Source organism: Petaurus breviceps, unplaced genomic scaffold, assembly GCF_028583685.1.
Source record: "Petaurus breviceps papuanus isolate PSGF00001 unplaced genomic scaffold, PetGlider_PUasm1.0 37, whole genome shotgun sequence".
Classification (NCBI taxonomy): Eukaryota; Metazoa; Chordata; class Mammalia; order Diprotodontia; family Petauridae; genus Petaurus; species Petaurus breviceps.
Genome location: NW_027186296.1, coordinates 18931247 through 18948409, shown reverse-complemented (window position 1 = coordinate 18948409; position 17163 = coordinate 18931247). Strand labels below are relative to the sequence as shown.

General features: G+C 41.3%; 1 protein-coding gene across 1 annotated transcript in view; it reads right to left on the bottom strand.

Annotated features, from left to right (window-relative positions):
* The window catches only part of SLC27A2 (solute carrier family 27 member 2), a 67988-nt gene extending 57955 nt beyond the window's left edge, over positions 1-10033 (bottom strand). Inside the window, exon 1 of the mRNA XM_069098033.1 lies at positions 9136-10033. Coding sequence (XP_068954134.1) covers positions 9136-9613 — 478 coding nt within the window. The 5' untranslated portion in view covers positions 9614-10033. The remainder of the gene's footprint in view (positions 1-9135) is intronic.
* Positions 10034-17163: the final 7130 nt, after the last annotated feature.

Below are 17163 nucleotides of genomic sequence, written 5' to 3'. Positions count from 1 at the left end.
TTGCATTTAACAAAAATTTTGCATAATCTTGGAACATATATGGTAGACACTTTGCTGGAAGAAAATTTTCTAGGCTTCAGGTTATCATACCAAGTCAAATGCTTTTTTTTAGACAATCAATAAACACAGAATGACCTTGTATTCTCTATATCTGTCAGTCATCTGTGTGACTATCAAGATACAATCTGCTATGGAAAACTGTCTACAAAAGCCTGTGTTTCCTTCTCATATTTTGATCAAGGCTACCCTGGGTATGTATGTAGCTCATTCTCATAAAGCTTTTAAAGAGATGAGAAGAAGGCACATGACAGAAGAGTTGCCAATGTCTTTCTCAACTTTTTTTTGTAACAACACTATAATTTTTTCTGATTACTTGGTATCTTCCATTTAAAAAAAAACCCAGTCCTTCAACATATTACAAACTGATGTCACTTCCAAGATAAATTTTTTTTCTTGTGTGTACTTGGTTTGTTTCAACCATACTTCTCAATTTCACCCTAAGTACCATTTTCATTTCCTCATACAACACATTGAGCATTGAGGCGTTGAGTCCAAATGTGGTAGGTTCACTATTATTGATGATGCTATTAGATTGCTATAGAAATTCTGGAAAATTGTTTCCATTTTCCATGTAGTTGTTGTTCTCCCAAATTACAGGCTTGTGTAGCACATTTCATTAGGGTGTACATCCAGAGAATTTAATTTAAAAATTTTTAAAGGTGAACATTTATTGAATATTCAGTTGTTAATTATATTATTTTGATTCAGCAAACTAAGGAAACCAAAACCTTATTTAAAAAAAAAATAACAGCTAAATTGGACTAAAAATACAAACTTTGCAAAGGGCTCCTTTTAATCCAACTCTTCTCTAATCCGGAAAAATCTTTTCAGCTTTATCCTCAGCTGAAAAAGCATCTTTCCAAATGGACCCTGCTCCGCCAACCCCTCACTTTGCCATGAAGGGTTGTAGGTGAAGTTTCACAAGTGGTGACCAGAGGCACAAACATCATTTAAAAATTTAAAAAAATTTTTTTGCCTTCTTTGAATAGATCAACCAGAGCCCCAGAAGCATCTGGACCACAGAAAAGAAAATGGCAAAAGGAGCCAAAGGAGGAGAATGTCTAAAATAAAAATGATTCTTCCCTGGCTGGATGCAACTGGCTATAGTCCCTAGGCAAGAGTAAGGGATTCCTATGGGCAGGAAGGAAGAGGTCAGACAGCTGATCTGACCCTAACACGAAATGGGTTCTGCCAAATTGAGACACCATAAGAGGAGAGGTAGCGCTGGACAGAGTCTGGAATGGTATCATAGAAGGGCCCCAGACTACGAGATAACCCTGTCATTAGAAACTCCTTTGGAGGAAAGAAGAGTAGTGGAAGGGGTATTATAGTAACTAAGGGCTCTGAGGCTAGGAGAGCTTCCCCACCTTAATAGGCTCTGAGATCCCAGGCAATATCACATAGCTATCATAGGCAATTAATTATAGGTTCTCCTGTAAGGCTGCATTGGATTCTTCCATGATGCACTAGACTGCAGATTCTGGCAGGTTCTATTAAGCTTAAAAGGTACCAAGTATAGTCCTGGTGATAGACTAGGCTGTCAAGGGACCAGCCTAGCTAAAAAGGTAAAGACTGATTCAGCTGCAGGTTGATGATGAAAGGTTAGCCACTATATGATGAAATCTTTGGCCATGACAACCCATGAAATAAAGAAAAAAAAATATGGCCTTCTGTCATTTCTACTTCTGTATTGATGGAGATAGACTGGTAAATAGGGAGCAGAGGGTGTGAAGAACTACCATTTTTGTCTTGTTTATAAAAATTAACTGTTGATATTGTTATTATGAGATACTTGTTCAATGACCAGGGCAGAGGGTGCTAATAGTTGCAATTTTTAGACTATCTATTGATATTAAATTAAATACAGGGTGTCCAAAAATGTAGTTTTATACTTTAGTAGCTTAAAACTATGCTAAGACTTTTGGGACATGCCGTGGAGGCAATTAAGTGCTGCAGTGAATAGAGTGTTGGACTTCGAATTAGGAAAACCCAAATTCAAATCTGGCCTCAGACATGTGTTGCTAGCTGCATGAACCTGGGTAAATCACTTAATCTCTGCCTCAGTTTCCTCATCTGTAACATGGGTATAATCACAGTATTTACCTCCCAGGGCTGAAGGGATAAAATGAGATAATATTTGCAAAGTGCTTTGCAAATCTTAAATACATTAAACATATGTTATATTAATGTGTATTATATATTAAATATAGGACTACATAAATGCTCATTATTATTATTTATTAATTGTTGATATTGTAAATGTGAGATATTTGTCCAATGACCAAGGCAGAGTGCTAATAACAGCAACTTTTAGACTGCTTATAAATATTAACATATAACTTGATGGTATTGTACATGTAGGATACTTGTCTAATGGTCAATGAGTTAACATACTACTGCAGCAATAGAAATAACATGAAAATTGACATTTTTGTAATAAGTGAAACCAGAAGATAGAGGGAAGTTGCTGCTAAATGGAAATATGGCTTATGGGTCCTCCTTGGAGACAAAAGAAATTGATTTCCTACACCTGACCAATGCAGTCAAATTAAGCACCTATTTGAATAGTACTGTGCTAAGCACTGGGAGGTATGTATATTGTATCCTTTATGGACAACAGCCACAAAGGCTGGGAGGGTATTGGGAAGGACTGGCATCTGCATCATTGGAAGGAGGACCCAATACTGATGAGATCGCATATTTACTGATGTATAAAGTGGAATGTAAAAGTGCACCAGGGAGGGGTGCAGTATTATCAGTGTTTGGAGGAGAAAGACACCCCCTTCCAGCTGAGTGTGTAGAGAACAGAGAAGGCTTCATGGAGGAGGTAGCATCTGAGATGGGAATTAGAGAATAGATTGGCAGCAGAGAGAAAGAATGGGATATGGGGGGGAGGGGAGGGCTACATGATTTCTGAATCCTTCCAGTCTAGATCTGTGAGTCTATTCTATCCTTTAAGACCATACAGATCTTCCTCTGAGTTATGAATAAACTGAAGTATCAAGAATAAAATGAATAGGATGATTGTGAAAAATATTTGGAGGTTAGAGTCATGCCAAGATTGAAGGCTCATCTGAAAAAGATAAGAAGAAGAAATTGCTGGTGTTGACATTGCCTTTGAAGAAAGTCTGAAAACATTCTGAAAAAATGCTTCTTGTAGATGCGATCATGGATGTATTGCTTTTATCAATGGCATTGAATTAGTTATTGATAACTTATTGGTGACTGTCAAGTCTGAATACCACCGTGTGTGTATGTATGTACTACATATTATCAAAATATATCAATAATATATTTCTGTTAATCTATTGAAATTATTTTGATTTGTCACATTGCTTAAATCTATGTAGTAGATTTTTAAAAAGTTATCTCCAAGATTGGTCAAGGCTTTAATTGGAAAGGACTTTAGTATTGATGTATGGTCACAATGTATTTGCTACATGGATTTTAATCTTCCATGTAACATGTTCTCAAATACATGTTCCAACTTTATCCATTTCCCATCAGCCACTGGATTCTATTATACTTGAAAACTTCCTGGACAAGGCTCTAAGTTTACCAAGTACTGATGAATTTATCTACCACCTTAGTGTTATTGTTAAGTGCTCTGAAAACATTAAAGAGCTCTTGGTAGAAATGCAAGCTACTTATTATAATTATTTTACCACCATCATCATCATCATCATTTTATGTAGGGGAAAATAATCTCAAATATGATTTGACTGGATGATACTCTACTGTCAATCATACCCTGCAGAGAGTCAGAATAATTAGCTTCTGTTTTATTATTATCCCCATTTTACAGATAAGGAAAAAGAGCTTGGAATAAGTGTCTAATGCAGGATTCATACTCAAGTCTTTTTGACTCTCAAATTCAACACTCTCTACAGTAGTACTACCAGTTCTTCCAGATTCGGAAGTCTAACACTCTTGTGCTAAGGTGGGAAACATGTGGCCTCAAGGCAGATTCCTCACCCCAGTTCTATCCACTATGTCACCTAGCAGCCTCCTTGTGAAGATAAGAGGTGAAAAGGGAAAGAAGGAGAACCAAGTAAAAGTGCTATGAGAAATTTGAGGAAAGAAGAAGTGTAGTGCAGTAGCCAGCTCAAAAGAGCTAATTGTTAAATTTATGGTGTAAGCATTTATACCTTGAAAATTGGTAAATCAGGGCTCGATTATTTTGCTGACTATATCCAGGGTCTATGCTTAGAAAGTGGTGGTAGAATGCAGATTAGACTCCTAAGTAGGTCAAGCATGCTCTTTTTTCAGAGGGAGAGCTGATTGTTAAACATTTATCTGTAGAGAGGTCACTTTCACTTGAGAGAGGTGGGTAGGGGAGGCAGTCAGTAGGTAATCCTAATCAAAGCAACAATTGTTTATTTTCATTCCAGCCTAAGCAGAGTTACTAGGAAATTTAAAGGTCTATAGCAGTCAGAGGGATCCATTCAACCAGAAAAGCTTTTCATTATAAAAGGAATAAAAGAATCAGCATGAATGCATAACCAAGTGTAAAAGTATAACTAAATGACTAAAAATGCATGACCTGAGTATGAATGTAGTCAAGTGAAAATGGGAAGTCACTTAAGACTAAGGGAAAAGTTGTCAGTACAACAAAATTTATGCTTGCCAGACCAATTAGCCACAAAGACACAATTAAAATTAGGAAAGTAGAACCTGAGAAGCCTGCTATTCTAGGGAGTGAGTACAAAAGGAGATTGCTATCTTAGCCTAAGGCTACCCAAAGTCAAACAACACCCTAGGCTTAATCAAAGTGAAGAAGTGTGAAAGTAGAATCAGTCTAACCTTGGACCCAGTCCTATAGAAAGACGCCCCAGCTCCATATGGAAGTTGTCTTTTGACCCCAAGTTCATTCTGATGTACCTCATAACTGTTTCTGGGGCCCATTAGCACACAATTTCTGCACTCAGTTCTGCTTGTAACATTCAATAAAACCTTTGACTTCATATATGAAGCCAATGGTCCTCCTCCATGTCCAACTGCTTCTTCCACTTCTCTATCCGAAAGTCCAACTGACAATCAAACTCAAATTATCCAAAAGAGAATTTGATTTGAATGCTTTCTCCCTAAAACTTCTCCTCTTCCTCTAATCTCTCCTATTTCTGTTAGGGGAATGAGAACTCTTTCAATGACCCAGGCTTGACTCTTTCCCCTACATACAGTTAATTAGTTACTAAGTCTACCTCTACATCTCTCCTATATGGCCTCTTCTCTTCCCTATACCACTTTGATCACCCAAGTAAGACAGACTTTGAAACACTCTATAAATATGAGCTGTCATCATTACTTATCAACTACAAACTCCTCTGTTTGGCATTCAAAATCTGGTTCCTTCCTACCTTTCCAGTTTTCTTACAGACTGTTACCTTTCCCACATGATACATAGAACTCAGCCATAATGGCCTCCTTACTGACACACACACCATTATCCATCTCCTCTCACCATGCCTTTGCACTGGCTGTCCTCTATGCCTGTAATGTATTCCAGTCTCAACTCTATGTTTGGAATCCCTGATTTCCTTCAAGACTTGACTTAAGAGTTACCTTTTACATGAAGCTCTTCTTGATTCCCACCCCACCAGCCCCATGGGGCTGTCATGTATTCATTTTGTATATCTTCTGTATTTTTTTTTCTTAAGCAATTGGGGTTAAATAATTTGCTCAAGGTTATTTTGTGTGGGTGTTAAGTATCTGAGGCTGGAACTGATCCTGGGTCTCCCAACTCTGGGGCTGGCGCTCTTACTGCGCCACCTGGATGCCCTATTTTCTGTATTTTTATTGTTGAGTCGTTTTCAGTTATGTCTGACTCTTCATGACCCCATTTTGGGGTTTTGTTGGCAGAGATAACTGGAGTGATTTGCCATTTCCTTCTCCAGCTCATTTTACAGATGAGGAAATTGAGGTAAAAAGGGTTAAGTAGGGGCAGCTAGGTGGCGCAGTGAGTAAGAGCACCAGCCTGGAGTCGGGAGACCCAGGTTCGGTTCTGGCCTCAGACACTTAACACACACACACACTAGCCATGTAACATTGGGCAAGTTACTTAACCCCAATTGCCCCCCAAAAGGAAAAAAAAAAAGGTTAAGTGACTTGCCTAGGGTCACACAACTAGTAAGCAAGTGTCTGAGGCAAGATTTGAATTCATAAAGAGAAGTCTTTCTGACTCTGAATCCAGCACTCTATCCACTGCACCACCTAGCTACCCTATACATTCTCTATATACTTTTATAAACTTACATGTGTACATATCTCCCCATTAGAATGTAAGCTCCGGGGCGGCCAGGTAGCACAGAGAGTAAGATCACCGGCTCCAGTGTCAGGATGACCTGGGGATCAAATCCAGGCTCAGACGCTTAGCACCCACCCAGAAACACCTGGCTGTGTAACCTTGAGCAAGTTACTTAACCCTGATTGCTTAAAAAAAAAAAAAGAATGTAAGCTCCTTGAGGGCAAGACTGTCTCATTTCTGTCTTTGTCTTAGCACAGTGCCAGGTACATAGTGGGCATTTAATAAATGCTTGTTAGTCCTCGATTTTAGAGCTGGAGGGGACCTGAGAAGTAATTAAGTCCAAACTCCTCATTTTATAGATGAGAAAATTAAAATCAGAGTTTAGTGACATGATCATGGTCACATATCGAGTAAATATTTGAGGTGATATTTGAATCCAGCTCTTACTGACTTCAACTATTACCCCACACCACAGTCTCTGTTGTTTGTTGTTGTTTATAAGTTCATGTCTATAACTTTACTTGACTAGACTATTATTTGCTACTAATTGGTCTCTTGCTTCCAGGCTTTCCATGCCATCCTTTACACAGCTGTCAAAATAATATTCTTAAGGTACAAACTTTTTTTTTTTTTAAGCAATTGGGGTTAAGTTACTTGCTCAAGGTTACACAGCCAGTTATTTCTGGGTGTGGTGCTGAGTGTCTGAGCCTGGGATTCGATCTCCAGGTCGTCCCAACACTGGAACCGGTGCTCTTACTCACTAAGCCACCTGGCCGCCCCTGAGCAATTGGGGTTAAGTAACTTGCTCAAGGTTACACGGCCAGGTGTTTCTGGGTGGGTGCTGAGCCCGGGATTCGATCTCCAGGTCTTTTCAACACTGGAGCCGGTGCTCTTACTTGCTGTGCTACCTGGCCGCCCCCTTAAGGTACAAACTTGATCACGTTACTCTCCTGTTCAAAAAGAGTTTATGGCTCTTTATTAGGCAACAGTGGTAAAATCTGAACCCTGGAATTTCCCCAGATCTTTGTGTCTTCCAATCTCAATTAGTTTATATTTATACTACATATATTATCTATTTCCTTATTTGTTGTTTCCTTCCAATAGAATTTAAAGTCCTTGAGGTCAGGGACTGTTTTACTGTTGTCTTAGTCAATCTGACACACAGTAGATGTTTGATAGATCCTTGTGGAATTAAATTAAACTAGCCAGTCATTAAGGTCCACCTTAACCTACTTTATTTCATATTATTACCTTTCATGCATTGTAGGCTCCTGAAAACTATTTACTGTTCATGGAACTTGACATGCTATTTCCTGCTTCCAGACTTTTGTATATGCTGTGCTCTATGTATGGAATACACTCTCTCCTTTCTGCCTTTCAAAATGTTTATCTTCCTTCCTGATTCAACTCAGGTGCTACCTCAGTGTAGGCTCCCCTAGTTGCCCAAACTCAAAGTGTTCTCAGCCTTTTCGAATACTTCCATGGTGGAGAATCTCAAATCATTTCTAGCTTATCTGTGTATAAGCTATATGTTCCTCCCATGCCAGTTAGCTCCAAGTTCCCTTAGGGCCGCAATTGTTTAGTCTTTGTCTGCACATCCAACATCTAGCACAGCAAGCATTTAATGTGATTTGGAATTGTCCAAAGGTTCAAATAAATCAGTGACCTTCTTGGTTTGGAAGATCCCCCTGAACGATATTAATTACAGCCCTCCTATGCCTGCTCATGCTAGGTTTCCTGTTCACATTCTACCAAAAATTCACTACAGAAGGTACACCCAATGTGTTGGGAGAGCTTCCTGGATTTCTCCTGATAGCTGGAGTGTAGCAGTGGAGTACTCTGGCTTTCAACAGCTAGGCTAATATATAAACTCTTCTGTTCGGTTTTTAAAGGTCTTCACAACCTGGATCCTTCCTATCTTTCTAGTTTTACACTTTATTCATTCTATGTACTCTATGATCCAGGGACACTGGCTTACTTGCTACCTCTTGCACTATCTCATCTGTTTGTGTCTTTTTACTGCCTGTCCCCCATACCTGGAATGCTGTTCCTCCTCTTAAAATCTGTTTTCCTTCAAGACAGCTTAAATCCCACCTTCTGCACAAAGGCCTTCTTTCCCTTGTCCTTCCAGTTGTAAGTGCCTTGTCCTCTGCGATGACCTCCCACCTACTTTATACAGTTCTTTTAGGTACCTAGTTATTTGCATGTTGTCTCTCCATTAGAATATAAACTCCCAGAGAGCAGAAATTTTTTGCCTTCGTATTTCTAAAGACTAGCACATTGCAAATTCACATTATCACTACCTGCTCATCTTAGACAGCTATAGAGAGGAAAGAGTCTGGCCCTGAACTAATACTCTGTTTCCCCACAGACACTGTCCTGTAACACTCATGCGCAATCCATTATAATGTTTGGATCCCAGACCCTAAAAAGTCTGTATTCATTCATTCAACAAATATTATTAAGCACTTAGATTTGTGCCAGGCATTGTGAGAGGTCCTGGAAACACAAAGAAGGGCAAAAACAGTCTCCTTGAGGCAGAAGGAAATGACATATAAGAAAATACAAAATATATACAAGTAATTTAAGGAGATGGAAGGCGCTAGCAGCTAGAGGAATCAGGCTAGGCATTGTTGCGGAGAGGGCACTTGAGCTAAGCCTTCTGAAAGAAGCTGGGGGTTTTTAGAGGCAAATTCTGCCACTCCTTTCCACTCCCGCCCCTCAAAGGAGATGCTCTTACAGACGTTCTTCTGATCTATTACGGGGAGGGAGGTAGGTCGGCGAGAGGAAGAGGGGGAATGTGGTGGATTCTCGGCTAGGGCTGGACTCACCATGAGAGGACAGCAGCACTTTGGCCCCGCTGCACTGGAAGCAATGTACAAGGGACTTGGATCGAATGTTGTAGTTGAGACAGGCCAAGGCACAGCCCAACTTGGCTATCCCGAGCCACAGCCAAACATAGGCCGGTTCATTGCCCAGAAAGAGGGCGACGCAGTCTCCCTGCCGAAGTCCCAGGCGGTCATGGAGTACACGCGCCACTTGGTTGCTCCGTCGGTCCACCTGCGCGTAGGAGAGCGTCTCATCTTGGAAGAGCAGGAAAGGCTTGTTCGGGGTCTGGCGCGCCCGTTCCAAGAAAGCGCTCAAGATGGTGTGCACCGGCCGGCGTCTGGAGTAGTTGCGTACCCTTTGGGCCATTCCAGCCACCTTCATAAAGTAGTTCGTGTCCTGAAAGAAATAGGGGCAGCAGAAATTCACCAGCAGCGGAAGGAGCAGCAGCCCCGCCACGGCCGTGTAGATGGCAGGGAGCATAATGGTGGCGATGCCCCCTGTCCCCGAAAGGGCAGCGGGCGAACTCCGGGCGTGCAGCGCGACGCTAGGGGCGGGCGAACTCCGGGAGATGGGTGGCGGGTGCGCGGTGGAGTGGGAAGGAAGGAGCGAGGGCAGGGAGCGAGCTCCAAGGAAGCCGCGGGAGCGCGGGCCAGGGAAGACTAGGGGACGAGCTCTCGGAGACCAGCCACAGGGAGGAGGGGGGGCACCAACTGGGGGGCGCCTTTGGAACGTAGGGGGTGGAGGGGAAGATGGATGAGACCTGGAAACTGAGAATGAGATGAGAGCGTAGGAACAGCAGATGCCAAAGAAGTCGCGCCCCAGAGGCGGAGAGGACAGAGGGCAGAGACCCGCTGCTGCGTTTTAGGCAGACTCAAGGGGAAAAGGTGGAGTTCCTCGGCCCTAGGGGCTACCCGAGGGGATTGAGCCGGATGAAAGCCCCGCCCACCCGATGGGGCGGGCTCCTACCTGCGCTCCAGCTCTGTACGGCAGTTGAACTCTGGCTGTTTAAAGCACCCTCCAGCCCAGATTTGGAAGGGGAATGTTGGTGTTTCTGGGGTCTTTGTTGGCATCCTCCCCCAAGAGCGACCGCTTTCTCTCCAACTGGTACTATGATCTTGTACCAAACTCCTTCTCAGGAGCAAGGTGTTTCAGCCCTTTGTTTCCGACCTCTCCTTTTATTGGAGGCTTGTTCTTTTTTCTTCAGTTTCCCCAATTTCTAAAGGAGGCCTTCTTTGCCTGAGTCGATGTACAGAGTAGCCCGAGTAATTTCTAATGATGCCAGGCAGTTTCAGACAGTTACAGGATCTGGCAGGCCACCGTTGCTAAAATGCAAAGCGGGCAGCCCAATCCGCAAACCCTGTCACGATGCTTTCAGAAACTGGGCACCGTCTTGACGCAGGTACCGCTAAGCCGCCCCAAATCCTTACCTATTTATTTCTCGAGGATACCAAGCTCCAGGAACTTCGCGGATTTGGCTGCTAGAATGTTGTTAAATCTTTCCGATGAATCTTTGTCTTTCCGGATCTCCAGCTAGTGTGTTTTGCAAACTGCTCCTCTTCTATTACTTTTGCAATACTTCCCCGCCACCCCCACGACCCAGCTAGAACCGTCCTAGTACACAATGGCTATTCAGTAAAAGCTCTTTACTGGGGACAGCTACTCAATAGCAATCACCATGGAGTATTGTTGGGACTTCACTAGCCTCAGGGAATTTATTTCTCTCTTCCTTTGACCTCTCTTTTGTACCTAATGGATAATCTACATAATATTTTAAATTCAAATGGGGCTTTAAAATGTACAAAAAGTTTTGTGAGAAACCCAGAGAAATTTGGTATTATAATTAATGACTTGATTAAGGTAGATAATAGGTGTTTATCAAATTTAGTGGTGACGGAAAGCTATCACCGGGAAAGGTGGGATCCAAGAGAATCTCAACTGTCTAGAAAGCCAAGCTGAATTTAATACGAAGAGACTTAATAGAGATAAATGAAATATACTGTTGTGGAAAAAGTTGCTTCACACATTTGATGTGTGGGAGGCACGGCTACTTAGTAAGTCTGAAAAAGATCTAGAATAAAACTCACTTCCGTTGAGATGACAGTTCTACTCTGCTCTGGTGAGATAACATCTGGAATACTGTGTTCAGTCTTCATTTTAGGAAGGTCATAAGTAACCTGGGGAGTTTTCAGGATGAGGGTAATGATAACTGAGTTTATCTGACTTATGATAACTGAGTTAAGTTTATACTTAAAAGTTTGGTATCTTACTGGATCCTCACAACAATCCTGGCTGAAAATAATACAGGTATTTATCTCTATTTTACAGATGAAGAAATTGAGAGTCAGAGATGTATATATATTGGAGATGGGTGAAGAGAGTGGTATCCACTGCTCTGTCCCCTATAACACAGTGCCTCTTATTTTATTATCTCCTCTAAGGAAGAAAATAAGTATTTATTAAATCTTTATTTTGTGTCAAATATTTAAAAAATTCGTTTGATCCTCACAACAATCCTAGGAGGTAGGTACTATTATTTACTCCATTTCACAACTGAGCAAACTGAGGCAGAAAGAGGTTGTCACTTGCCCAGGGTCACTCAGCTAATAAGTATCTGAGCCTTGACTGAAGTCTGATCTAAGCCCAGCACTCAGTCTGAAGAGGGTACCCATAAAGAGGGTTGGGGTTGCTCGGGAGACCCCAAAATACCAATACACAGGGTCCTGATGAATGAATTCAACTCAAGTCTTCTCTCAGCCAAAGAAAAGTAAAGTTTATTAAAAGTTTGCTTGTGTTGTACACAGAGTAACCCTGTGCTAGGTCATTCTGTGGTGCTCTCACAAACATGGAGACAAGATGGGGTCTTATATGCAGAAGGTTGTGGGAGGAATCTAGGGGTGGTCTAGAGGAGGAGTTTGGGGAGGGTCTTCAGGAAGAGTTAATGAGGTCAAAGAGTGACTAAGGGTGGGAGGCCACCTGGAGACTACGGACAATGGTGGGTTAGGCCAGTTCAAGGCCTAATATTTTGATAGGCTCAAGGGTGGGAAGTCTAGTAACAGAGATTTGGGCCCAGCCACAATGTAAGGCTTATTGCCTCATGCAAATGCCCCATCAAATGAGACAATTTAATCAGAGTTCAAGGGGGTTCCCAGAAACTGTACCTCAAGGACTCAAGGAGAGCTTGAGGGGGCTCCCAGAGCTCATACCTCATCAATTCCAGTGTGGTACCTAGCTGCATCTAAGGATGATGAAGGGTCTTAAGAGCATGTCATAATGATGGGGTGCTTGGGATCTATATCTGTAACAGAAATTTGTAAAACCAATTGGCAACATCAGTCTGCAACATCAATTTGTAAAACCAGTTTGTACAATTGTAACTACAATTTGTATTGTAAAATTGTAATAGCAATTTGTAAAACCAGTCTGTAAAGTCCCTTTCCCAGCCTCAAACTCTGCCCCTTCCCCCAATCCGAACTCTGCCTAGGACTCCTTTGTCCTGGCCTAATCTCCTCATGTCTCCTCCTGTCTGGCCCAAATCTCATCTCCAAGTTAAACTCCTCAAACTTTTATCTATGCACTGAAGTCACAAGTTCCTCTCAGTCAGCCCTAACTTTTATCTATGCACTGAAGTCCCTTACATCTATCCGGTCAGCCCTGATAATGGCAGCCCTACCCTTTAAAAGTAAAAGCCTATATGCCCCCTTTCACTTGCAGGTCCCCTAAGGATCCTTGCCTGCTGTATAATAAACTTTTTCAACTCCGACTCCCAAATAAGGCTGAGCTGAATTCTTTCCAGACTGAATCACAGGTTCTGGTCTTAGACAAGATCAGAATTCCTGCTGAACCTATTGGGAGCCATCCCTCATCAATATGAAAATTGGTTGGTTGAATGTTTGAATTGGAGAAGACCAGGGACAGGGAGGAGGTGAGAAGGACTGGGTTTAATGAGAACTGACTTCACCTACAAAAGAAGATATAGAAGAGGGATTGGACTGATTCTTTTTTTTGCCACAGAAGCCACAACTAGGAGCAGTAGGTGGAAATGAGCCAGATGTAGATATGATGTAAGAAAAAATGTCATAACAGAGCTATCTGAAAGTAGAATGGACTGCCTTGGAAGGTACTCGGATCTTTAAGCAAAGTCTGCATTACTTTATGTTGGGTATGTTGCTGAGGTGATTTTTGATCATATACAGATTCTCCTAGGTAGCCTTTGATATTCCTTCCAACTTAGACCTTCTGTGATAAGTTATGTAAACATTATCTCTATTTAACAGAAAAGGCAGCAAGCAGAGATGGATAAAATAATTTGCATCTGAGTTGGTCTGGGCTTTGAAGCCAGGGTCTTCTGACCCTAGGTCCAGTTCTCTTACCATGATACAACATTGTTTCTATAGAGCATTCATTCAATACATTTCTCTTGCCTTTTCTTCCTACCAATCTTAATTCTTTAGAGTCTCCATATTTCATTACCCTCTCTTCTTTCTTTTTCTATTTCTCCATTTTTCAGGTACCTTTCACATTCAGCTTCTGGTCCTCTCTTTTCTGGGAGAGAGAATTCATAGAGTATATAGTATTGGGAGTCTAAAAGATGGAATTCTTTTTTTCCCTGAGAAAGAAATATTTAGTGATAGCGTTTGTTTCTACATCACCTATATTTCTTAATGTGTGTCCTTTCCCCCACCCCCTTCCAGAGAGTCATCCAATATAATAAAGATGGTGGAGTAGAAACAGGACCTCTGAATGCCTCCAGCTTCTACCTTCCCCAATCCATGTAAAAGGGAACTCTGAACAAACTTTTGAGCTATAGAACCCACAAAATGACACAGAGAAGCTAACCTCCTGCTGAGGACAGCCCAGCAGGCAGGCAGAAATTGGCCAGCACAGCGCTCTCGGAGCCAAGCCCAGCTCCACACTGAGGTTTTAGCCCCAGGGTGGGCCTGACCAGCCACTGACTGAAGGGACTCTAGATCACTAGCAGCTATGGCCATTTCCAGAATTATCAACACATAGAAGTGAAGGACAAAGTGAGAGGTCAGTGCAGTGTGGACTTTGGGACCACTAGTTGGGAGAGCATCAGCTTTTGCCCCCAGGGCGAGAAGCCGCTGAGACATCTCTGCACAGCGGCACCAAGTTGCAACTTCAGTTCCTGGCCTGCAGACTGTAGGGGGACCAAGCAACCAGTCTGAGGGGTAATTGCTCTTGCTTTAACGTGCTTGGATCTGGATTGCAATCTAGGGTGGAGGTCCTAAGGTGTTTGACCAGCTTGCCAGAATGTGTGGAGGCTTCAGAGATGGCACCCAACTAAAACCTCTGGCAGCAGAGAAAACCCCAATGTTTGGTATGAAGCTCCCCTGTCTGGTGGCAGAGTCCTACTGTGGCAAAAAGCCCAGGGGTCAAGTGACTGAGGGGCAACATGACCAGGCAAAGGAAACAAAACAAACAGAAAAACCCAACATTAGACTCCTATTTTGGGGAAAAAAGGATCAAAGCATGGAACAGGAGGAAGACAGTGAAATCAGAACTCCTGCACCAAAAGCTTCAAAGGAAAATACGAGCTGGTTACAGTCCATAGAAGACCTTAAGAAGCAGATAAGAGAAGTGGAGGAAAAATTGGGAAGAGAAATGAGAATGATGCAAAAAAAATTATGAAATGAGAGTCAACAGCATAACAGGAAAATAACACCTTAAAAAACAGACTAACTCAAAAGGCAAAAGTGGCTCAAAAACGCAATGAGGAGAGGAATGCTTTAAAAAGCCAAATCTGACAGATGGAAAAAGAATCTCAAAAGCTCACTAAGGAGAATCATTCCTTCAGATTTAGAATGGAGCAAAGGGAAGATAGTGACTTTATGAGAAATCAAAATGCTGTTAAATAGATCCAGACAAATGAAAGAATAGAAGGCAATGTGAAATATCTCATGGGAAAAACCACTGACCTGGGAAATAGATCCAGGAGAGCTAATTTAAAAATTATTGGACTACCTGAAAGCCATGATCAAAGAAAGAACCTAGGAATCATCCTCCAAGAAATTCTGAAGGAAAACTGCCCTGCTGTTTTAGAACCAGAAGGCAAAATAGAGGTTGAAAGAATCCACTGATCACCTCCAGAAAAAGATCCCAAAAAGAAAACTCCTAGGAATATTATAGCCAGGTTCTGGAATTCCCAGATCAAGGAGAGAATATTACAATAAGCCAAGAAGAAACAATTTGAACATTGTGGAAACACAAACAGGTTAACACAGGATCTGGTAGCTTCTACATTGAGGGATCAAAGCTCCTGGAATATGATATTCTGGAAGTCAAAGGGGCTGGGATTAAAACCAAGAATCACCTACCCAGCAAAACTGAGTATCATGTTTCAGGGGAAAATATGGTCATTCATTGGAATAGAGGACTTTCAACCATTCTTGCTGAAAAAACCAGAGTTGAATAGAAAATTTGACATTCAGAGACAAGAAGCAAGAGAGGCATGAGAAGGTAAACAGGGAAAAGAAATCATAAGGAACTTATCAAAGTTGAACTATTTTCATCCCTACATGGAAAAATGATAATTGTAACTGATGAAACTTTTCTCACTATGAAAATAGTTGAAGGGAATAGAAATATATATGTATGTATATATATGTATATATAGTCTTTATCTGAGGGTATATGGGCATATGAATACATATGTGAATGTGTGTATATATGTTTACAAAAGGGCACAGGACCAATTTAATAGGAAAGGATGATACTTAAAAGGTGAAATTAAGAGGTGAGAGAGGAATATAATGAGAGGAGAGACAGAATGGGGCAAACTATCTCATATAGAATAGGCAAGGGAAAATGGGCACAACGGAGGGGAAGAACAGGAAGCATAAGGGAATGGGTCAACCGTATACTCATTGAATTTGGCTCAGGGAGGGAATGACATACACACTAAATAGGGTATCTCACCCTACAGGAGAGTAGGGGGGAAGGGGATGAGAGGGGGGATGATGGAAGGGAGGGAAGGCTGGGGGGGAGGGAAGTTGTAAGCACACACTTTTGAAAAGGGACAGGACCAAAGTAGAGAACAGACCAAGTGGGAGATGGGATAGGAGGGAGGGAAATATAATCAGTCTTCTATAATATGTCTACTATGGTAATGTTTTGCATTAGCTACACATGTACAACCTACATTGAATTGCTTATCTTCCCAGTAAGGGTAGGTGACAATGGAGGAAGGGAATGAATCTGGAATTCAAAGTTTTAAAAACAAATTTTTTATATATATATATATATATATATATATATATATATATATATATATATACACATATATATATATGCTATTATTAATACTATTTTATGTGTAATTGGGAAATGAGAGGAGGGGATATCCTGGGGGACCTCTATTTTGGGGAGGTGGGTAGGGGAAAAATGGGGAGAAAATTTGTAACCCAAAATCTGGTGGAAATGAATGAAGTAAGTCAGAAGTTAATAAAACATTTGAAAAAAAAAAAGAAATTCTGCAGAAAAATTGCCCCGATATTTTAGAACCAGAGTGCAAAATAGAGGTTGAAAGAATCTACCAATCACCTCTTGAAAAAGATCCCAAATAGAAAACTCCTAGGAATATTATAGCCAGGTTCTGGAGTTCCCAGATCAAGGAGAAAATATCACAAGCAGCCAGGAAGAAACAATTTGAATACTGTGGAAACACAATCAGTATAATGCAGGATCTGTCAGCTTCTACATTGAGGGATCGAAGGACTTGGAATATAATATTCCAGAGGTCAAAGGAACTGGGATTAAAACCAAGAATCACCTACCCAGCAAAACTGAGTATCATGTTTCAGGGGAAAATATGGTCATTCAATGAAATGGAGAACTTTCAAGCATTCTTGATGAAAAAACCAGAGTTGAATAGAAAATCTGACATTCAGATACAAGAAGCAAGAGAAGCATGAGAAGGTAAACAGGGAAAAGAAATCATAAGGAACTTATCAAAGTTGAACTATTACACTCCTACATGGAAAAATGATAATTGTAACTTATGAAACCTTTCT